Source organism: Cibotium barometz, chromosome 63 (assembly GCF_041138505.1).
Source record: "Cibotium barometz isolate CiBa-2024 chromosome 63, ASM4113850v1, whole genome shotgun sequence".
NCBI lineage: Eukaryota > Viridiplantae > Streptophyta > Polypodiopsida > Cyatheales > Cibotiaceae > Cibotium > Cibotium barometz.
The window spans coordinates 9,933,630-9,957,936 of NC_141108.1; the positions used below are offsets into that span (position 1 = coordinate 9,933,630).

The 24,307-nt window shown below is 43.7% G+C and overlaps 2 protein-coding genes across 16 annotated transcripts in view; one reads left to right on the forward strand and one right to left on the reverse strand.

The window, feature by feature from the left end:
- The first annotated feature begins 14,703 nt into the window (after positions 1–14,703).
- LOC147603659 (uncharacterized) overlaps positions 14,704–24,307 on the forward strand; it is a 77,653-nt gene continuing 68,049 nt past the window's right edge. For 8 of the 15 annotated variants that reach the window (XR_015265517.1, XR_015265516.1, XR_015265518.1 and 5 more), the window contains exons 1-4: positions 14,705–14,965; positions 15,037–15,147; positions 15,230–15,313; positions 15,400–15,484. Coding sequence is in view for 7 of the 15 variants with exons in the window: in XM_086795973.1 (XP_086652099.1) it covers positions 14,939–14,965; positions 15,037–15,147; positions 15,230–15,313; positions 15,400–15,484 (307 nt within the window). In the remaining 8 variants the exon portion in view is untranslated. Of the gene's footprint in view, positions 14,966–15,036; positions 15,148–15,229; positions 15,314–15,399; positions 15,485–24,307 lie in introns of all 15 variants that reach the window. The other 7 variants (XR_015265515.1, XR_015265519.1, XM_086795972.1 and 4 more) reach the window with 3 other exon arrangements.
- LOC147603660 (uncharacterized) lies at positions 21,162–22,444 on the reverse strand. The gene has a single exon (XM_086796194.1). It carries the CDS (start codon positions 22,291–22,293, stop codon positions 21,268–21,270), a length of 1,026 nt encoding a protein of 341 aa, XP_086652320.1. The 5' UTR covers positions 22,294–22,444; the 3' UTR covers positions 21,162–21,267.

A 24,307-nucleotide genomic window follows, 5' to 3' on the forward strand; every position in this document is an offset into this window, starting at 1 on the left:
TTGTAGTCAACACAATAAGCATTTGATGCACCTGAATGTGGATGAGTTGTAGTCAATAAAATCAGTGTTTAATGCAAAATGGATGAGTTCTAGTTAACACAATCAGCATTTAATGCACCTAAAAGTTGAGGGAGCTGGCCCTTGATTAGCTGGATCTTGATTAAACATGATTATAAGTTAGTGGCTTATAATGATGTATTTCCAGCCTATTTAAGAGGAACCCACCTAATGAAGTGTATTCATCTCATATCATCTCCTTGTTATTTTGCTAATCTAATTGTTAATTATCATTAGGACTCTATTATGCTAAAACCAAGAGTTCTACACTCCATAGGTTGCTCCCATGTTAGAGTTCCATAGTGAGAGATGTTTGATGATTAGGGTCTTTGAATCGTAGGTTGAAAACTTTGAATAAAGGATGCCCCCTTAATATGCCTATCTGAAATTAGTGGATAGCATTAGTATTGTTATGACTTCTCCGTCTGTCCCTCTGTGGATGACTGGGGGATGCCTAATTACCACTATGTTTGAAGCATGGCACTTGGTGATTCTGAAAGTGACTACAACTGGGAAAATCCACTCTGAATTCTCTACTGAAAAAATAAATCCAGCTTCAAGCAAATTAGTCACCTCATTCTTAAGCACCTCCGCTTGCACTACTCCCAAACGCCTTAGCCGCTGTACCACTGGCTTACTTTGGGGCTTGAGATCAATCTTGTGCTCTACTAGGGTAAGTTGGCATACTTGTGAGTAGCTATTTGCAAAAAGGTTAAGAAATCCATCCAACATTTTTAAGTAATTCTCCCTTTCAGTACCTGCTATGGACTCATCAAGAAGAAGTTCATTCTGTTGGTGAAGACTAGTGAGGTCCACATCTTCTTTCTTGAACATGGTTGAAGAAGCTTCCCCTTCCGAGGCTCCATTGTCTTCAGCATCCCCTCGATCCCTTCCCAGGGAAAGACCAAATGCAACTCCCTCCACCTCCCCTTCTGAGATGGAATCCTCGGAGCTACCACTTGTCTCCTCTTCATCAGATAACTCTGACTCTGAACTTTTGGAAGTTGAAGGTTCACCTCTTACCACTTTCTTGTGACGACTTTTGATGTTGTAGTGGACCTTCTTATTCTCACCTTGTAGAATAGATCACCTGTCTCCCACTTTTGAATTGCCTTCCTTTGGCAAAGCCATGGCCTACCCAATATCAATGGGTAAGCCCTAGCATCAGGCTTTGTAGGAATGACCCGGAAAGTTGTAGGCACAGAAATACCACATACATCCACTCCTAAATTCCTGACAATTCCTAAGGTTTTCACCCTAGTATTATCGGCAAGTTTGATGCAATAGGGAGAGTTAATAGAAGACAACTTTAAATCGGCATCTTTCATTGTTTTTTCACTCATGACATTGATTGACGCACCTCCATCAATGTATACATTAGAAATTGTTTGCCCCTCAATGATGACATCAATCACAGACACATCATCTCCTACATCAATATCCACCTTTTGAGCCATAGGAGTCCCATTATCCCTCTTCTTCTTTTTCTTAGATTCCCTTGTGTTAGCCAGCTTACCCTATTCCTTTCAGAGCTTTGGAGAGAGTGCCAAAAGCTGCCCAAATGTGATTTGTGCTTCTTTCTCCCTAAGATCTGTTAAGAGGTCATAACTAAGAGGTCATAACTAAGATCTGTTAAGAGGTCATAACTAAGAGATCCTTGTCCACAAGAGGAAAGTCAGATTGTCCAATTTTTCTCCTAGATGACTTCTTCTTCTTCTTATTTTTCTCCTCTTCTTCAGATTTATCTTCTTGTTCGTCTTCTTCTTGGCTCCTAGTTTTACGACCCCTTTTTACCATTAATGGCATCAATGTTTCCTCTTCTTCTCCTGAGCATGTTTCCTTTAAAAGTGCTAAACTTTTATCCTCTCTTTTCCTCAATTTTGGACACTCAGTGCGATAGTGCCCCTTCTCTTGACATTCATAGCATGTGACACTTTTATCCTCAACTCGTGGAACCCTAGGTGGCCTTGCGTTGATTAAGTGTAATTTTAAATTAGCAAATTCTGCCATAAGTTGTGCAATGTTATGATCCAAGGATGGAGCTTGTACCTGAGATGTTGAGGCTATCTCTACTCGTGGGGGGTCGGCACACTCGGAGAAGATTGGAATGTGGACTCAATATGAAGAGTGGCCTCCTTCTTCAAAGCAATACGAAGAGCCTCTTTAAAATTAGTGGGATCTTTGCTAAGACTTTTTCCATGCAAGCGGGGATCCAAAGCCATGATAAACTTGCTCATCTTAAGGTGCTCCATTGCTAAAGAACTCTTTGAATTTTCCATAGAAGGTGAAAAAGAAGAAGCAACAACATGTAAAGGAGCTTAAATATATTTCATGAACAAGGCTTCATACCTCACTCAAAAACTAACTCTCCTTTCTTTTGAAAAATCTGATCCAATTGCAATAGTAAAGCATTGGTGACTCCACTGTCCCAAATCTCTCCTTCATTGCTTTGCTCAACCTTTCCCAATCATTCTTGGACTCCTCTGGCAAAGCCTCATGCCAAGTTAAGGCCACACCCTCCAAGAAATCTGGAAGTATTTCTGCCCTCTCCTTCATAGACCAACCCGTCAAGCGGCATGCTCGGTTAAACTCTTGGAGATAACTCCCCGGGCCTTCTCTTTCCGATCCTTGGAACACCAGAATGTTGAACATCTTGTACCAAAAGATGAGTAACAACAACAAGCGAAATTTACTTATTTCAAAATAACTTTTCTTTAATCATGCGGGACCTTGAGGTTAAAATAGAATAATTCTAAGTAAAACCTGCCCGCCGTCTCCACTAAAAGATGTGACACAAAGTTGGGATTTTGACTTCGGTCACTTCTTAGAATCAAAACACACTTGTATGAAACCTCACGGCCTCCTCACCTCCCTTTCTCTCCCTAGGTTAAGATAAAGATAAACACATCAAAGGTGAGATCATGATTCATGGAAAGAAAGATGAAATCCTCAGGAGAAGCAAGAATTTTTGCCAGTCTTGCAGCTCCAAACAAGAGGGCAATTCTTTGTTGGAAGAAAATCTTCGGACTCAGGATTATGTGAACGGAAACATACGGGGAATGTTGGTAAGGTTCATCCGTTCGAATTAGGCGATTTGGACAGAACATCTTAAAGTAAAAGAATATAGCAATCACTTACAAGAGGATAAGATATATGGGATTTGCTTTTTGATAAGAGATTAATAGGAATTAATCATTATTAAGAAGAAATAATGGCCAAAAATCTAAAAAACAGAGATCCACAGAGAATTACAGTTTTAAATCCACAAAGATTGTATAAAAGACATTACATAGGTACGTAGAGCTTGAAGAGAGCTTCGCGCCTATATAAAAACTTTTAAAAACGGGCAACCGAGCGAAAAGTTATGAGCATTTTACTACAAGACTATAAAACTGCCAAAATTCGCTTAAAAGTTAGCAACTTTGGGAGAAATTCTGATCATCAATGAAATAAAGGATTAAGAAATTAGTTACATGAGTGGAAAGAGCAACTGCACTTCCCTCTCTTTGCATGAAACCTCAATTTTCACATAGCCTCTTGCCTTTCATCTCCTTCATGATTCAAGTTAGAGGGTAAGGGTTAACATTGCTCAGCTGACAATCATAAAGATTTACCTATGGTCCTCAAAGTTATTCCACATGCTCATTATCGCTAAAACCATTGGTACCCCCAAAGGAGGGCGGCAATAAGGCAAGGGCTACCTTGAGAAGTCACAGGCCCACCAAGATAATAACTCCTTATCCCACTTATCATGAATCATCAAAGAGGTCCAAAATTGGGTTAAGCATGAGGAGCTAATGCTAAATGAGACATTCACATGTAAAGAGAGGGTTTGAATAAGGGTTTGAAGATAAGAGAATGGCAATGACACAAAATACTCAATTGAGGAGGCTTCATTCATTGATTTAAAAGGGAGAGGAGAGCTCCTTTTATAGGTGGAGAAATTACAACATAAAAATCTTCAACCCTTCAATGACATAAGGGTAGATGTCACCATCAATTGTCCTCTTAGGCTAAGTCTTCTATTGATTATTAAATTGAAGACTTTTTGACTTTGAAAGTGTGATGAGATAATAGCCAAGTCTAAGTGGCATGTAGGTGAAGATCCCACTTACACATGGCGAAATTCTCCTCTTCCATGTAGGCATTCTAGAAGAATCTTTCCCAATTATGCACCTACACACACTCCTCCACATGCCTTCCACACTCCCCAACTTGTAGCCTTATGGTGAATACTATATTAATAATACAATTAAAATCCATGTGAGCATGAAGGTCCACTTTTATTTTCCACATCACTAGCCTATCTACCATACCAAAGTATTTATCAAGCATACTTGTGGCATTTACAATGTGTACACCCTAAATCAAGTAAAACCATTATATTTAAAGATAGAATGCTGTTATCAGGGTAGCTGCCAAGCCGCTGCATCACCACGCCGTTATTCCATTGTGGGCACCGCAATCTTCTTAGACAAGCTTCCATCTTATTACCATTGAGAAACCATCAAAATATGTACAAAATTGAAAATGAAAGATATCAATTTTTCATGTCACAGTACCATGAATCTCCACAGAGAGGCGAGGGCTCCGGTAGTCTGTATCACATTCAGTGGGTGCTATACTCTTGCAAAAGGGAGAGCAAGGGCGTATGCAACCAGTGTATTATTGAAGCCGACAACTCACTGATACCGAGGAGAGGTATGGTGAAATGGAGAAAGGTGGTTTCTCTTGTTTTTGCAGTAAAGAAGTTCAGGTCATACTTGTTGCCTCCCCTTTTTTCTTCCTCACATCTCAACCTTCTTTACAATTCTTGGTCCGCAAACCCAATCCTGCAGAGGAGGGAAGTTTGCAAAGTGGATTTGTGAGCTTCAAGAATTCTCTTTCACTTTTATTACAGAAAACACCACTAGGGCCTCTCTTGCAGATTTGCTTACAAGGAAGGAAGAGGAAGAAGGAACAAGAACAAAGGAAGAAGTATATGAAGATTTGGAGACACCACCAACTGCTTTCACTATGCAATTTGATGGAGCGTTTAGTCCTTCTAGGCAATGTGGGGCTGGGGGAATAGTTTTATTTGATCCAGAAGGAAAAGAGGTATGGGCCAAGGGTAGGGAATTTCCAAAGGCTATATCAAATAATGTGGCTGAGTACAATGCATTAATTTGGGGATTAAAAGATTGCATAAAAGATGGAATTAAAAAGGTAGAGGTTAAAGGGGACTCGCAATTGGTCATCCGACAAATGAAAGGAGAATAAGAGGCAAGGAGTCCTAATCTCCAAGAATTGTATAAAAGGGCAATGGAGTTAAAAGAAGCTTTTGAGTTTTGTAAATTTGTGCATGTTAACAGGAAGGATAATCAAAAGGCTGATGAATTGGCTACTAAAACTTTGGCTTCTTTCAAAGTAGCTATTCTTGCATTAATGGATACAAGTTGGCCTGAGCTCTAAGATGTTCAACACTATTTAGATACAGGATACTTCCCTGCTGGATTGAATCCTCAACACAGAAGCAAAGGCTTACAAGGAAAGCTCATCCTTACACAATTCTAGGGGATGTTCTTTACAAGCAAGGTAAGAATAAGATTCTTAGGAGGGTGGTGAGCTTGGAAGAATCTAAAAGGATTATGGAATTATGTCATGAATGTTGAGGTCACTTTGCCTCAGCCAGCACAACTCGGAGGATCTTTAACACAGATTATTATTGGCCTCGACTCAGCAAAGATGTCTATGAGTGGTACAGAAGCTGTGAAGTATGCCAGGCATATGGGCGTAAGCAATTGGTTTCCGGACCCTTAAACCCTATCCCAGTATATGGTCCATTTGAAAGGTGGGGATTAGATTTTGTGGGCGCACTTCCTCGTTCCTCACATGGGAAGTATTACATATTGGTGGCTGTGGCATCCTTTCTCAGGGAATACATATGTGCCCGATTTGGGTGTCCATTAGAAATCCTTACGGATGGGGGAGGTCTTTCAGGAATGACTTGATTGAAGCTTTGGTGCAGAAATTAAAAATAAAGCATCCTATGTCAACTCCCTATTATCCCCAATGCAATGGTTTAGTAGAAAAAACTAATGGACTACTTTGTGGATCTTTGTCTAAGCTAGTGGATACTATGAAGAGAAAGTGGGATGTGCATTTGCCAGAGGTCCTATGGGCCTATAGGACAACTCACAAACTCTCTCGTGGTTTCACACCTTTTTAGTTAGTTTATGGAATGGAGGCTATTTTGCCAATAGAATTGGAAATCACAAGCCTTCGCACATCTTTTGCACGCTTGAATAATGAAGAAGAAACACATGCCCAACTCCTAGTACAACTGGAGACCTTGGATGAGAGGCGACTTCAAGCACTTCAAAATTCGGAGGCTGCACAACAACGGCGCAAGGCAAGGCATGACACTCTCACGTGAAGAAGAAGAAGAAGAAGCCAAAACTCAAGCAGGGAAGCTTAGTCATGAGGTATGATGGCCGTGTGGAGAAACGGCTAGATAAGAAGCTTCTGCGATGCTGGGAAGGCCCCTTCAGGATAAAAGCTTCTGCGATGCTGGGAAGGCCTCTTCAGGATAAAATAAAAGTTCAAAAATAACACCTATCTTCTAGAGGATGCAAGTGGCCAGGAGGTTCCTGGACATGCCAATGAGTACCAGCTAAAGATATTTTACCCTCGAGTACCATGGCCAGGGCAGACCCCCAAGACAAGCATGGGGGATCTGCTGGGGGGGGGAAGATGTGACATGAAAAATTGATATCTTTCATTTTCAATTTTGTACATATTTTGATGGTTTCTCAATGGTAATAAGGTGGAAGCTTGTCCAAGAAGATTGCGGTGCTCACAATGGAATAACGACATGGTGATGCTACAGCTTGGCGGCTACCTTGATAACAGCATTCTATTTTCAAATATAATGGTTTTACTTGATTTAGGGTGCACACATTGTAAATGCCACAAGTATGCTTGATAAATACTTTGGTATGGTAGATAGGCTAGTGTGATGTGGAAAATAAAAGTGGCCCTTCATGTTCACATGGATTTTAAATGTATTATTAATAAGTATTCACCATAAGGCTACAAGTTGGGGAGTGTGGAAGGCATGTGGAGGAGTGTGTGTAGGTGCATAATTGGGAAAGATTCTTCTAGAATGCCTACATGGAAGAGGAGAATTCCGCCATGTGTAAGTGGGATCTCCACCCACATGCCACTTAGACTTGGCTATTATCTCATCACACTCTCAAAGTCAAAAAGTCTTCAATTTAATCATCAATAGAAGACTTAGCCTAAGAGGACAATTGATGGTGACATTTACCCTTATCAATGAATGAAGCCTCCTCAATTGAGTATTTTGTGTCATTGCCATTCTCTTATCTTGAAACCCTTATTCAAACACTCTCTTTACATGTGAATGTCTTAGTTAGCATTAGCTCCTCTTGCTTAACCCAATTTTGGACCTCTTTGATGATTCATGATAAGTGGGATAAGGAGTTATTATCTTGGTGGACCTGTGACTTCTCAAGGTAGCCCTTGCCTTATTGCCGCCCTCCTTTGGAGGTACCAATGGTTTAAGCGGTAATGAGCATGCGGAAAGACTTTAGAGACCATAGGTAAATCTTTACGATTGTCCGCTGAGCAATGTTAACCCTTACCCTCTAGCTTGAATCACGAATGAGATGAAAGGCAAGAGGCTATGTGAAAATTGAGGTTTCATGCAAAGAGAGGGAAGTGCAGTTATTGTGGTCTAATACCCAAATTTCAATCGGTAATTACTCATCACTCAGGTATTGGTTTCTAAAATTGATCATATGACCAGGAAGCTCTTTATATGCTCTTTCCACTCATGTAACTAATTTCTTAATCCTTTACTTCATTGATGATCAGAATTTCTCCCAAAGTTGCTAACTTTCAGGCGAATTTTAGCAGTTTTATAGTCTTGTAGTAAAATGCTCATAACTTTTTGCTCGGTTGCCCGTTTTCGAAAGTTTTTATATAGGCGCGAAGCTCTCTTTAAGCTCTACGTACTTATGTAATCCTCTTTTGTACAATCTTTATGGATTTAAAACTGCAATTCTATGTGTATCTCTGTTTTTATAATCATTATTTATTCTTAATAATGATTAATTCCTCTTAATCTCTTATCAAAAAGCAAATCCCATATATCTTATCCTCTTGTAAGTGATTGCTATATTCTTTTACTTTAAGTTGTTCCGTTCAAATCGCTCAACTTGAACGGATGAACCTTACCAACATTCCCCGTATGTTTCCGTTCACATAATCCTGAGTCCGAAGATTTTCTTCCAACAAAGAATTGCCCTCTTGTTTGAAGCTGCTAGACTGGCAAAAATTCTTGCTTCTCTTGAGCCTTTCATCTTTCCTTCCATGAATTATGATCTCACCTTTGATGTGTTTATCTTTATCTTAACCTAGGGAGAGAAAGGGAGGTGAGGAGGCTGTGAGGTTTCATACAAGTGTGTTTTGATTCTAAGAAGTGACCGAAGTCAAAACCCCAACTTTGTGTTTCAGTACCCTACTTTTTGGGGCAATCGTCGACGGTGGCTTTGGGGTAAACCCCAATGCTCGAATTCACACTCCATGCAATAGGTCTTGAGGTGACACGGCCAACCAACTTATGTGTTTGGATGGTTGACCAATGGGAGGTGACCCCTATCGGCCTAGTAGAAGGTGTCACTGTAGTAATCAGAGGATACTCGACGTTGTGGTGATCCAGCTTCCTTAAGTCAGAGAGGCCTAATCTTTACACATTGGTCATCCATAGCTTAGGAGTACAGGTGTTCTACACGATTGGGGTTCCGACCGATTATGGATTCCTCAAGAGCATGGCCCACAGAAACTCAAACTAGAGGAAGGTCTGGACCAAGGGATCGGTGGTGCCACAAACAAGATCTGTGTCTGTGTGGACTTCCGATCTCTCAACAAAGCCACTATAAAGGATGGATTTCCCCTTCCATTCATGGATCGGGTTTTAGAGGATGTCGTCGGGCATGCCCTGTACAATTTTATGGATAGATTTAGTGGATACAACCAAGTCACCATCCACCTGGATGACCATGCCAAGACCACTTTTGTCACCCAATGGGGTACCTATGTCTACAACCAAATGCCCTTTGGGCTATGTAACGCTCCAGCTACCTACCAACGACTTGTTCACCAATATCTTCAGGGAGTACCTCCTCAACTTTCTCAGTACTTTCATTGACAATTTTTCTAATTTCACAAGCACACACCTTGTCTCTACCCTAGAGGCCTTTTCAGAACATCTCTCTCAATTAGCTTTGGTCTTTGCCAAGTGTCGCTCTTCCCTACTATGACTCAACCCCTTTAAGTGTCATTTCTTAGTGGTCTAGGGCACCCTCCTAGGTCACATCATCTCTTTCGAAGGCTTGGCTCCTGGCCCTGACAAAACAGTAGCCATCCTTTGCCTTCCTCCTCCAATCAACCCCAAAGGCACCCATGTTTTTGTCGGACACACCGGCTACCATCATCATTTCATCGACATGTACACCGATGTGGCCCTTCCACTCACCCGCCTGCCTTCTTCTCCATACCAGCCGCCGTCTGCCTCTTCCCATCCTCCCTAGTCAACTCGGACAACCTTGGCGCACTTGTTGGCTCTTCCGACCCCTCCACTTGACTCAAAAAAAAAAAACACTTCCACACTCACCGGACCTTCCCCTCCGTTCCTTGTTGGCTTTTGCATCGTCTCCCAACTTCCAACTCTCAACTGACCGCTGTAAACTTTTCTGGGTCGTTCACCAAGCCGCTTGGTTCGTTTGCTAGTTTCCTCTCCTTCGACCATCCGTAAGCCTTCCCTCTCTCTCCAATCATCCGCCTCTAGCCCTTGGGATCATCTGTCAGCTCCACCTTCCACCGTCCGCTCTGGATCATCACTCCTTGGCTCTCCCGAACATTCGGTTCTTCACTGCCGCTCCGACACTTGCAGCATGGATATTTCCTTGGTCGAGCTTTATGCCGCCACCATCGCCCTTCACTCCCTGCCCCCGCACCATGCATATCTATGTCGTGTTTCACTACTATTCTCTAGTCCACGAAATCTGTATTGCTCCATTGCCATTCATCACACCGAGGCTTTCCACTATTTATGCACCGGTCACCCCTTCCTTTCCATCATCTTTTATACGAGTCTCTCTGCCTTCGTTGTCGCCAACTCAGCAGGCCCAACATCACCTCATTCACTTGGCCTTCCGCTCATTTTCTCACATATTTTCTACAACAGCCGCCCATTCCCCTTACATCTCCACCACCATGCCATCCACATTAGAGCAGCGTGTGCAGGACACAGAGTCCGAGCTCACCCACCTCCGCTCTTCATCTTCCCATAGCATTGAGGAGGTGGTCGGATTACGTGATCTCGTGGAGCAGCGAAATCGGGAGCTGGTCTCTTTACGGGCCCAAGCTACCGAGTTGGATGCCCTTGAGCATCCCTCCGCCCTCTCTAGTTCCTTCTCACCAGTCTCCCCACTTCTTTGTCAGCTGGCACTAGCACTTCTTCTGGCGCACCTAGCACTACTTCTGGCAGTACTTAGATACACTGTTTTCATGATAGACATTTTCAGTTGTATATACCATCTTTATATGATGTTATTTTTTTCTGCACTCTTTTCATAATTGTAATCAACATCATCTTCCTATTTAGCATAATGTAATCAGTGCATGCCTGCATCTTTCCATAATGTAATAACCACATCATGCATAATTTCCATATATGTAATCCTTCTCAAGGCAACCTACTTTTATCTTCCTCACCGAGGACGGTGAGCACTCTAGTGGTGGGTGACCTATAGCCACACCAAGGGTGCCCACACGGACTATCTATCACAACACAGAATGTCCACTGCAATAGCGTGACACTGTCACACAGGCGCTAAGCATTGGGATCATCTGAAGTGGAGATGCACCACCCCACAAACAACACAAGGAGGTGCATGCAGCATTGAAGGCTCCAATGGCACTAACGGCACCGACCAAAAATGACATGTCCTAGATATATGCTTGAGGTCGAGTTGGTGGCATCTCCTATCTTTGGTGGATGCCTTGAGGTGGCAGCATAGCCTTTGGTAGAATCTCCTATCTATAAGAGATGTCGTTGGAGTGTCAATCTCGGTGCCATCAGTGCCATTGGAGCCTTCAATGTTGCGTGCACCTCCTTGTGTCGGTTGTGGTGGTGCATCTCTACTTCAGATGATCCCAATGCTTGGCGCCTCCGTTGACTCACTCTGATGGTGTGGTAGTGTGACACTTTCATGTTGTTATAGTGGACAGTCTGTGTGGGCACCCTTAGTGGCTATAGTTTGCATCCCCCCACCCCTCGGGTGCCAAATTATTGCACCGTTTTCATCACCTATATTTTTAACACCTCCCCTCAAGTGATGAAATAATATCTCTATCATGTGCTAGAGTTTACAGCCCAAGGTACATGTCATGAATGGACCACTCTAGTTGCCTTTATACAATAGGCACACCATGTAGATATGACTTAGAATTTTATGCAAGGGTAGGGATTAGGGTTGCAATTACAAGGGCAGGGATAAGGTACATGCCATGAATGAACCACTCTAGTTGCCTTTATACAATAGGCACACCATGTAGACATGACTTGGAATTTTACACAAGGGTAGGGATTAGGCACGGTTGCATTTGCAAGGTGAGGGTCATCATGCCCTTTTACATCTAGACAAGTGGGAAGCCTCCTTGTGTCTCTTTCTTTCTTGACCATCATGTTGGCCTCCTGCCAACTTCTTATGCCAACAATCCCCTTAGTGATGTGTCCTATATGTTGGGCTCTTACCCGCTTCTTATGCTAGCAATCCTCTTGGCTTCCTGCTTGCTTCTTATGCCAGCAATCCCCTTAGACATGTGTCCTACCTTCCCATATTAGTGGCACACAACTTTGCTCCTGGCTCGTTCTTTGTACATTCTCTTCTCCTATTGTTGTCGATATAGTCTTGCTTTTGTGCCTTTGCTCTTTCTCCATAATGAGCCGCTTCTATTCTTGCAAATTATGGGTGTGGAAAGTTCTTTAGAGTAGCCACACCAATGGCCCATACTCTTAAAATTAGCCACCAAAGGTCCATACTCTTCCAATGTTTTTCTTTTGAGAAGGATTGCATTCTCCTCTCGGCGGATTCACTCACAATAAAGGGGGATGTTACTTGCATGCATGAACCTCAAGAAAATCCCCTATATATGATGCTCATAAGATGATAACACTCCCCTATTTAAGCTTATAAGGATACCTTTAAAAATTACTATGTTACCGCCCCTTCCTTATATCTGTGTTTTTTCTCTAGTACACACCTCCTCTCCTTAGATTAAAGTATGTCGCTTTGAACCTTATTGAACGAACATAAGTACTTCATGCTTATGTTCTCAAAGAATTTCATTTTGCTAAAAGTATTGATGGGATGCTACCAAAACATTGCAAGAATTTTGTACAACTATGTTCAAAAGTACTCATGACATATCCTTAATGTTGTTATACCCCTCCCCATCCCCCTTGCTCCCCCCACCGTCGAGGCTCCCTCCCCCCCCTAACTTAAATTTAAGATTAAGTATTCACCTAAATACATGGCCTTACCCCTACCTTATAAGTTTATGCCTCATTTCAAAAAACCCCTCTCTTGTACACTCACGTGATATCATAAGTTTTCTAAGAGTGAATCCCTCGGGATTCTCCTCTTCCACATTGGTGCACCAATGCTTATAAGTTTATTCATTATGCCTTTCATCTTGTTAACATGTGAATCCTCTTCTTTCATTTCGAGGCCAAAAAATTGAATATTAAAGCTTAGCTTAGAGATTTTTCCTTTAGCCCTAAAAGGAATTTCCAATTCATCCAAAGCTTCTTTTGATGTTCTTAAGTCGGCAATTTGATGTGTGACTAAATCTCCTAGACCTAATGAAGTTATGGCTAAGCCTTTTTAATCTCTTCCCACCCATTCATCCATGGGAGAGACTTCTCTCTTCCACTTACTATGCCCTATAGGTTCTCCCTCTCATCAGCATATACTCGACTTTCACTTGCCAAGTATGAAAGCTATTACCATTGAATTTTTCAATAAGATAGAATGTTGCTAGTATTCTGAATAAAGGAGGTCTTAGAAATTGGAGTGTCGTCTAACCCTTTTACTATGAGAGATTTCTGTAAGGCAAGTGTTAATTAGCCAAATTATCATACTCAAAAAATCCAAATCTCTATATTTTTAGAAATGTACCCTAGATTGGATAGGGAGTTTGAGCTATCAAATGAGAGGTAAAAGGTGAATAAACGCATACAAGAATATAGCAGCACCTCAATTAGAAGTCCCTACCATCAATTGCTGAATTACCCTCTCTAATTAGAACTAATGATGAGATTAGCAAAATATTATAGATTCTACCCACACTGTTATAATAGACATTTGAGAGGTATTTGGAGGACTTTCGTAAACGAGACTTTAAAAACTTCCCTTCAAGCAATAACAAAGACTTATGTACCTTTAGCTTACACCCAAGCACTTGATATTTTCAGATTTGAGCTCACCAAAAGAGGGCATAAATTAGCACCAAAAAATTGCTTCCCCATGCTCTTTTGTTTTGCTTTGATTTGCCTCCACAACTCTATGATGATGCTTCACAATGTGCTGAGAGGTTGAGGGCAAGTCAGAGTCATAGTAATGCTTCAATGATGGAAATTTGAGCTGGTTTTGAAGGTGGATAGAGAATGGTGAAAATGGATTAGTAGAGTGACTAGGGTTTAATTACTGATGGCTAATAGAGATGATTAGATGCTCTAGATTGATGAGGGGATGGTGGAGACTCTGATACCATGTGGAAATCTAACATAGAAGCAAGCTGTAAAGTAAATAAATGGATTAAACTCATGATTTTAGCATAATAGAGTATTGATAACAATCATTAACATATGGATTAATAAAATGACAAGGCAATGATAAGAGATGAACACATACAAATTGCATTAGATGGGTGCCTCTTGAATAAGTGAGAATACATCACCATTAGCTACATTAATTTGGCTCTATAATGAGGCTTTATCAAGCTCCCACTAATCAAGGGCCACCTCCCCCCACTTTTAGGTGGGTTGAATATTGATTTTTGACTATAGCTCATCCACTAGCCCACTTGAAGGAGGCGGCTACTTTTGAGCTAGTTTGGGGATGTTCTTATTCATATTGCACTCCCTTTTTGCATACAAGATACAAAACCATCTCCATTATATTCTAAGGTTGCATGCCCCACCCCTAGTGCTAAAAAATTGGATTCTTGTAAATGGTTATTTATACCATGATGGTTATTTTTTCTTTTAAAAAAGATTGTGCATGAGAGACTTTTTAGATAGACAGTGATGGAAGAGATGCACCATGGGACATAGGGGGCTCGAGAATTTTACTAGGCTACAATGATAAAGGATGTAACTACCTTTGTTGCCAAGTGTATGACATGCCAAAAAATCAAGAGCTACAAAGGTAAGAAACAAGGTATTGCCTATACCAAATGAACCATGGGAACATTGGACTTCATTATAGGCATTCCTACTATAACGAGTCATAAAGATATGATTTGGATGATAGTGGACTGCTTCATTCCTTGTAAGAAGATATTGACATTTCAACAATTGTGCATACTTATTTATCAAGCAAATCTCTGTGCACCATGGCTTACCTCGGGTCATTACATTCCACAAAGGCTTAATGCTGACATTTTTGGAATACATTGTTTGAGAGCATACGTGCTAGGTGTGAATGCGGCGCGGGGTAATTTCTTTTATTACATGTGTAACTGACTCGTTGAAATCACGCTTTTATTTCTGATTACTGTTGATGCAATTACGGCCACAACAATTCAAATGGAGCTTGAAAACAGCAATAAATCTGTAAGTAAACGATTTCTCTGCACTCAATTGAGAAAAATAAAAATAAAAATACCCAATTTGTTGTCTGGCAGGAAAAATATAAAACAGAAAAGAAGCCCATTTCGAAACCCCAAAAGGGCAAGAACACAGAACTGAGAGATTTGAAGCTGCTTTCTGATGCAAAATCTCACAGAAAACGGATGGTATGGTTTATCACTATAATTAAGCCTTTTGCAGAGAAATTAAATTTGACTAATCATGCTTTACTCATGGCAAAAAATGCAGGGCACCCTTGTTTTTAAGCGTTTGAGGGAGAAGATTGAGCATCTGCAAAACCCTAGATATTGTAGAATTCCTAAAATGGTCAAGGTCAATATAGCAATCTTCTTCTGTAATGTGGGCTGCCAAAATTGGAGGACTGTCAGAGTTACTGTTCTTTTAATGGATTTTCTCAGGCCTTGGAGCTGCACATTTGGAACGACAACAGCGGAGAGTATTCACGACTTCCAGACCCTCCCTCAGTAACCTTTGATGGATACAGTGCGCAAATCTCTTCTAATTTTTGTTTTAAGATGTATACACTGGCCTGATTGAGGGATGATATATACACATATACATTGGCATACATACACATATAGGTTAACATACATTGCTTATATACACATATACATTGGCACAGATACACACATAGGTTAACATACATTGCTTGATTGATAAATTAATGGTTATTAGATTTATTGACAAACACATACATAGATTTCCATAAATCAACATTTAGACATAGACAGATTGATAGATCTGATATAAATCGCCAAGGAAATGGATTTTTTTAATAGAGATAGATTATTCATTCTCTGTAGTAGAGGACAATGTGGGTCTCAAGACTCTGGTGGCCATGGAGGACTTGCAGAGGAACTCTAGGAAATAGCTGTTAGCCTGCCAACACGTCTTATAGAGAAGGTAATTTTCTAAAGGTAAACGTTATTTGGATCCCAACCATTCTTGTACGGATCGGGAATACGGGGATTTCCTTTGAAAGAAAGAGAATAGATGCACTCAACCACGGTTGCACTCATAATGGAGTACCACATGCACTCATATGGGGAGTACCACCATAGCCATGAGCTAGAAGCCCCAAGGTTCCATAATTATACATACCCAGAGATTTCCATACACAGATTTCGATAGGTACATATTTAGATCAACATTTAGACATAGACAAATTGATAGATCTGATATAAATCGACAAAGAGATGGATTTTTTAATAGAGATAGATTATTCATTATTTGTAGTAGCACGGACAATGTGGGTCTCAAGGCTCCGTTGGCCATGGAGGATTCACAGAGGGAACTCTAGGAAATAGCTGTTAGCCTGCCAACACGTCTTACAGAGAAGGTGGTTTTAAACAAATATTAAAGTAAAGGTTATTTGGATCCCAGCCATAACCTTCTTGTATGTGATGCCTTGATCGGGAGTATGGGGATTTCTTTTGAAAGAAAGAGAATAGATGCACTCAACTAGAGTACCACGGTTACACTCATAATGGAGTACCACATGCACTCATATGGGGAGTACCACCATAGCCATGAGCTAGAAGCTTCAAGGCTTAGCATAAAAGGTGATTAGTTACAACCTAGCCCATATTATCTTTAATACCATGGGCCCATTTCACACCGTCATTAGTTCTTGTCCATGCCCAACTATTGGCCATAGGCCCATCCCCTAATCTAATATGTACAGGTCCATAGGCTCAATATGTTACAAACCATCCCCACCCACAAGGTTTCGTCCTCGAAACCATCACAATGAACACATGAGATGGATTATACCAATGCCACATCATGTAGGCCATATAGAGTGAAACCGGCCTCTGGTAGAAACCAAAGTGCGGTAGACTAGCAGTCACCCAATCCAATTGTAGTCCAGACAATCAAATAAACAGGTTCTAGAGTGCTCCAAAACAAGAAGGAGAACGACACCTGTCGGCCCCAAAGCTTGGCGCCCCTTTCGGTATTTCTTTATTCAAATTCAATGGAAAAATTTAGATGATTACAACATGGTCATCCATGGCTCGTATGTCTGCAAGTCCAATATGCCAATCCTCAGGACCTCTTAGCATAGAGGTTACACAGCCTTATGTCCCAAGAACACCACACTGTTATCTCCTCTAATCTGCTAAGTCTGTACATCCATGAGGCGTTGAATATGCATCTGACTGAACCATGCACATAGCCATAAACTCAGCCATGAAAACCAGTCCACAAACTCATCCAAAACAGCCCACAATCTTGTCTTGTTTCCACCCTCTGAACTGCCAAACCCTTCCTCTCACAAAGGGCTAGAGAGAACCACTCTAGAACAGTCTTGAGCCAGTGAAAAGAGAGACTCCAAAAGACATCACCTGCAGTCCCACTTGCTCATAAAGAAAGAAAGACTTACATTTTTTATGTCGCTTTCCACAACAGAGAAAAGACTCGAGGAAAAGCCCTGAACTGTCTTGTCCTCTTGTCTTGCAGCCGGGAGAGAGAAAAACAGTGAGAGAACCTGCTGTCCAGCCTTGTGTTCCCTTCTCACAATTCACACTTCCCAACTGACAACCATCTTCTTGCCAAAAGCAAAGGAGAGAGAAAAGTAAGAACCTGCTGGCGCTTGTACCTTTTGCAATTCAGCAGCCGACTAATTCTCCAAGAGCCAAAGGGAAAGAGAGAGAAGAAATATTCAGCCGGCACACTGCTGGCCCTCAGTCCAGTCCTTGTGAGATACACAGCCCCGAGAGAAAAGTGTCTACTGTCCTGAATTATAGCCACCTGCCTATACCCTCCAGAGCTCACACAAGAGAGAGAGAGAGAGAGATTTTATTAACGTCTTCCAAAAGACCGAACTCGGCCTATGAGACAAATCAGTGTACCTGTGTGGGGTATCCTCTGTCATCCCAACAAATGAAAAAGTACTGAACTAAACAGCTAAATCTGGGTGTGCAATAAGTGCAATGAGTGGGGGAGGGGATGGAGCTCTACTACTAGGAGAATGCAAAGCTATATGCATGGCAACCTAGCTAGCTCCATCCTGTACCATACTGGGGGTATAAAATGGTATACATCAATGAAGGGGGTGTCCATAGCTCCCTGAAGAACATGCCTGGGTCTGCTCTGAAGCGAGCCAGTCGCTCCGCACCCTCTCTGTGAAACTGAGCTCTGATCTCTGTCATCTCTCTCTGGTATAGGCGTGGTGTCTGAAAGCCAGGTGTCCTCTGTCTCCTGCGGGCTTTGAGTGTCTCTGCTCTCTGGAGAGTAATTCCTTGCTGTGTAGGGGCTGGGAGTGGGGTGGATCTCTGAAAAAATGTAGTAATCTGTGTCTGTCGTCCCCCCTCTGGAGCTGTCTGAGCCTGTAATGATGTCTCTCTGTGACACTGTATGTCTAGAATGAATCTCCCCAGTATGCACTGGTTTGCTGCCTCAAAGAGCTGGCGTAGGGAATGTGGCTCTCTGAATAAAATGGGATATCTCTGTCTGATGGCTGTATATGCTCTGCATCTGCATACATAATGCTCCTCGCTCTCCACCTCCTCTCTGCACAATCTGCATATCTTGTCCTCTCGAGGGATCCGTGCTGCTCTGCCAGTCTCGATCTCCAATCGATGTGATGAGACTCTAAGCTGACCAATAGCTACTTCGGAGCCGTGTGGTAAAAAGCCCTCCATGTATCTAGGCCTCTCTATAAATCCATCATCAGAGAACCAATGTGTGACCTGTGCATACCATGATCCTCTGTCTCCTGCCTCAGCCAGCTGTCTAGATGCCTCAAAAGCTCTGTATGACAATTTGTCATGTGGCATCTCTCTGAATCTGTCTAGCAAGCATATAGTCTAGAATAAGGCCTCTACCATCATAGGAGGCGCAGCAAACTCTGCTCGGATAATGTCATGAGGTACTGACGGTTTACTGCGTATCATGCGTGCCATCATGAGGGCCTGTGGTCTCTCTATTTGTGTCCACCAATGGGTAGCAAGGCCTGGCGCCCATACCGCTGCTCCATACATCAGTGCCGGTGTGACCAATGTGTCAAATAGCCACTCCTTCATCCGGGGCTCCTGAAAATGCGCCTGGTGGCACTGTCTCTCTAGCATAGCCAATGCTGCATATCCCCGTGTCAATCTAGTTCTGGCTGCTGAACCCATGGTGAAGCGCGTGGCTGCTACAGAGAAGTACACGTATGATGTCACCACCTCCATATGGCGTCCTGCGAGAGTGAATGTCAGCTGACTCCTGCCCTGTCTCGATGTATGAAAGACCATAACCTCATCAATGTATAACCCAAATAGCGTGGGGGAAAGTGGGCATCCTTGCTTCACACCAATGGTGCTAGCAATAGTCTCGGACATATCTCCTGGGCATCTGACTCGCCCAAAAACCTGCTCATATAATGCATAGATGCCCCATGTCATATCTGCTGGTATGCCAAGAGACTGCAGGCGCTGAAAGAGCCTCTCTTGTGGTATTGTGTCAAATGCCTTGCGGAAATCCACAAAGTAGCAATAGAGCTTTCTCTTCCTCAATCTGGCCTGATCAATCATACATCTCAAAGTGAATACATGGTCAGTGGTAGAGAAAGCTCTCCTGAAGCCTGCCTGCCCTGATGAGCGTAAACCTGCTCGCTCAGCATATAAGCTAAGCTCTTGCTCCAACACTGCACCCAACACGTGGCCAACCATAACCGTCCTGTAGTTGCTCGGATCGAGCATATCCCCTGTTTTGTGGATCGGCACAATGGTGTGCATCGTCCACTCCGCAGGCAAACCCTCTGCTAGTGCCCTGTTAAACATGTGTGCAAGAAAAGGAGCCAAAGAATCTACTGCATATATGAGATGCTCACCCTGTAGGCCCATATGGTCGGCGGCCCGTCCATGCTGTAGGCGGCGGATAGCTTCCTTTACCATCGAGTGGGTAAAGAAGCTAGCTGTGGTAGGTCGAGGCTCCTGTGGCTGAGGTATAGGTGGCTGCTGTGGGGCGTGGTATAGGCCCTCTGCATATGTGTGCCATGTATGTGGGTCTGCAATGGGTGTCGGTGTTCGGGGCTCTCTGAAGTGCCGCCATGAGATAGGGCTATCTCTACTCATGAAGAAATGGAAGATCTCTAACTCCTGTATCTCTGCGAAGGCCCGCCTTTTGCGGCGAGTAAGTCTCCTCATCTCTCTCCTCGACTCTTGCTCTGTGATGGCTCTCCCAAGGCTCTCTGTATGCGGAGCCGTGAGTATAGGGCTCAGCACTCGTCATCATACCATCTGTTCTGGGGCATAGTCCTAGATCTCGTAGGCTCTCCTGAGTGGACACGATGTGGGAAGCTCTGTAATGCAGCCGTGTGTAGGAGTGATGCCAGCTGGGCTCTAATGGTATCCATAGGTGCCAGGGGATCCATGAGTAGGAGCCCATCCTCTACTCTGCCAGTGTATATGTCTGCCATGTCATGTGTGAAGTAGATGGTAGTGTGTGGCGTCGGTATGTGGGGGGTTGGTGATACTGGTGATCCAGCTAGTGAAAATGCCAAGTATGTATGATCTGCCCCAATAGGACGAGGTGGGATGGAGAATGAGGTGACAAGCTGTGATGCCTCTAAAGACCCCATAATGTAGTCTACCACCGTGCCTCCGGTCCGTGTATGACCCGCGTGTGGGAAGCATGTCAGCCCTTCTGATCCCGGCCACTGTAGCATCCCGTTATAAATAACGAGACGATGCCTGGCTCCCAACTCTAGTAAGTGGTCCCCATAATGTCCTCTGTCTGGTCCAGTGTCCTCTGAAGCCCGACTAGCCCCTATCTCCTCTGGATCCACAGGGTGGAGGATCTCCATGTCATCATAGTCATACACCTCACACTGTCTGCTCTGTGTGTGGGCATTGAAGTCACCCGTAAGAAATACCTCCCCTAGTGTTGAATAATGCATAATCTCCTTTAACAGACAAGTGTATGGCGAGGCTCTTGTCTCCTCCTCTTGTGGCATGTCCTCTGTAATGACATAGGAGGACCGTGATGGAGGAAAGTAACATAGGGCTATGTATATAACCCTGTCTTGTGAGAGCTGTAAGCTGATCCACATGTATCATGTGCTACCACTCTGAGTCTCCCCTGTAGCTTTCGGAACTGCTACTCCCCTTGACCCTCTCGAGGTACCCTAGCGTGTGGTCCTCCTGTATGCTGACTCCCACTGGAATCCCTCTACTCGAGGTAGCCCTCTCTCTGGGCTCTGATGTGTCTCTGTCAGAAGTATGATGTCTCTCCTCACCATAACATGCTCCAGTCGTCTAGGCTGCACCCATAGTGAACCATTACAGTTCCATACTGCCATGTGTATCTCTGTTAGTGGCCTGGTCTGTGGCCCATAGGCCCCAAACCGCTAATCCATGGGCCATGGGCCGGCCATCAATGATGACCCGACCATCTCGATAGAAGGCCTTCTTGCCTTCTCTCCTCGTGTGTAAGACTCGTGGCATGCAAGCTCTCCTATGCTCTAGTTGCATCCTCGTGAGATCATCATCCAAGAAAATAGGAGCTCCCTCTAAGCCTCGTAGTATGACCCTCTTCCTCATGAAGATGGTGCGTGCCTCCACATCCTGAAACTGTATGATGAGAGCTCTCTTCTTTGTCATGTCTTTCCTGGCCCTCCAAGCTTTGAGGAAGGGGGGGGGTCCCTCATGTGAGTATCCAAGTCGTGTGCATAGTGTCCGCCCAACCCCCTCGGGGGTAGAGTCGGCTACCTCGGGAATCCCCGTGACTCTCACATTGAGTCTACGAGCATGTTGCATCCGCTTTTCCTCAATGGTGGTGTTGACGATTTGGAGCCCTTCTTTTTGGGCATCCTCTTTCACTTCCTTTTTGATGTTCCTCTTCACCACTTCTACCCAACCCTCCCTTGTTGCCTCCATCTTACCTTCTAGGCTCTTGGTGATTGCCTTGGTGAGTTCCTCTTTGATGGCCTCTTTGTCAACTTCCACAATCTCCCCCTCCTCCCATGGTGGTCGGTCCCGTAGAGAGATTGCCTCCGCTTTGAGGATGTCGATTTCCTCCTTCATAGTGTCCCGTTCCTTCTTCCATCCCTCTTTCTCCTCTTTCCATGCTTCTTTCTCCTTCTTCCCTCCTTCCTTCTCTTTCTCCCTCTCCTTCTCCCAAGTCTCCTTCTCCCTTTTCCAAGCTTCCTTCTCTTTTTGTACAGCTTCGATCTCCTTCTCAACTTTGGAAAGTTGGTTGATGATGTTGTTGATGGTGGAGTCCGCCGTCTTCTTGTTTTCTCTGATGGAGATGTTCAGCTTATCCTCCATTTTGATTATCTCCTCTTTGCTTGCACCCTTGGCCATGTCGATGTACCTCGGAGAGATAGAACCCTTACACTTATGTTGCTGCCTTGGAGGCCTGAGCAAGGGTGCGTGGGAAAAAGGTCGTGGAGGGGCTAGCAGACGGGCCAGTCTAGGCGGGAGAGAGGGCGGCGAGCAGGGGCACGAACAGAAGGCGGACAGTAGCGAAGCGAAGGCGGGAGAGTTGCGGGCGGCGAACAAAAGCGAAGGGAGCAGGGGCGCGAACAGAAGGTGGACAGTAGCGCAGCGAAGCGAACAGAAGGCGGCGAAGAGAGAGAGAGAGAGAGAGAGAGAGAGAGAGAGAGAGAGAGAGGGTGTTTTAGGCTGCACCTGTTGCCCTGTCAATGACCCGCCAGCAAGTCCCTGCCAGACACACGTGGGGGAGAGGGAGAGAGACCCTGTGCAGCCTCTAAACCACCTGCGTAACTCTGTCCAGTGCAGCCCGCCTACAGTCCCTTCCAATAAGCATGCATAGGAGAGGCGCAGCCCTGTAGCCTGTGCGTATCCCTTCAGGCGACTCCTCCCCCAGAGAACAAGTGCCATGTTTTCAGAGAATCACCCATGCCTCCTTTTCCACGCTGCCCCTCAGCTGTCTTTTTCCAAAAAGCAGGAGAGAGATAGAGAGGGAGGCGTGTACTCTAAAAGTAGAGTAGCCCCCTCTCCCCATAAAAATCCTAAGGCCCATAAAGTTTATTAAAACTTTCCTAGGGCCACTTATGCATAGGGGCCACCCAAGGTTATAAACCTTAAAATACTTTAATCCCTTGGTCTCCCTTCACACTTGGGGATGTCCAGTGTCCACAAGTTAACTTTTTGTCCGGGCACCCAAGTATGAACAATTAAATGTTTATCTTGCTCACGGACCACCATGCCCACACTTGTTGCACCCATTTTCACAGGGTCATGACACACCCCCCTCTTGAAAAATGGCAAGCGTCCTCGATTGCAATCTGGTGATACAGCAAGACATCCAAAGTGAAATGTACAATATGGCAAGATCAATGTCCCAATCTCTCTAAGCCACGCATATGTAACAACATTCACTGCAAACCAATGGTGTAGTAATAGTCCAAGTTGTATACCACTGTGAACCATACATAACCACAACATCCAAAGTGACTCGTACACATAAATCATGGAAGTTCCATAAGCAGATGTACTGTTAGCCATCAGTACCTTCGGGTGAGACAAAAGCTGCACCAAGCGACCTCTAGATGTCATCTGAGCCTGTCTGTATCAAGGGAGTGGAGGTGCTACCCCCCTCTTGAGCATCAGGCAATGCTCCAGACCCATGCTCTACTGAACGTGAATGAGCCGTAGCAAGAGTTGGCTCCAACTCAAAGGCATCGAGATAAAGCTGCAATACCTGAGGTGAATCTGCTAAGTCACTTTCCACACATCAAGTTCCTCAACTTCCGGTGAGCCTCATGTGATACATCCTCAGGCACATCCCCATGGAAAGGTCTAAGTAGACTCACATGAAACGCATTGTGAATCCTCCAGTGATCTAGTAGCTTTAAATGATAGGCCACCTCACCAATCTTTTCCAATACTTGAAAAGGTCCATAATAGCGCATGCTCAACTTAGGGAATAAGCGTTCTTTACCCTTCATCTTTTTGAGCCTAGCTTTCTCAAATTGCAAAAGAACCCAATTACCCAATGCAAACTCTAATGCACGTTTGTGACGGTCTGCTGCTTTCAAGCAAACTCCACCAAAGGAAGATACTTTTCCCATTGTTGCTTGTGCTCTGACACATAACACTTACGAAGATCTAATACTGTGGAATTAGCCTCTTCCGACCTGTCTGTGGATGAAACGATGATGAACACTTCAGAGTTGTACCCATGTTGTCAAACAACCCTCTCCAAAATAAACTCGTCATCCGTGGATCACGGTCATTGATGATAGACGAAGGCATGCCATGATACTTGAAGATGTTTGCCATGAACAACTTCACCATGTGATCAACTTTGATCTTCTTACGCACAGGAATGAAATGAGCCTGCTTACTGAAC

Coding starts and splice junctions, on each gene's coding strand:
- LOC147603660 (XM_086796194.1), bottom strand. CDS start 22,293: ATGGCCAAGGGTGCAAGCAAAGAGGAGATAATCAAAATGGAGGATAAG.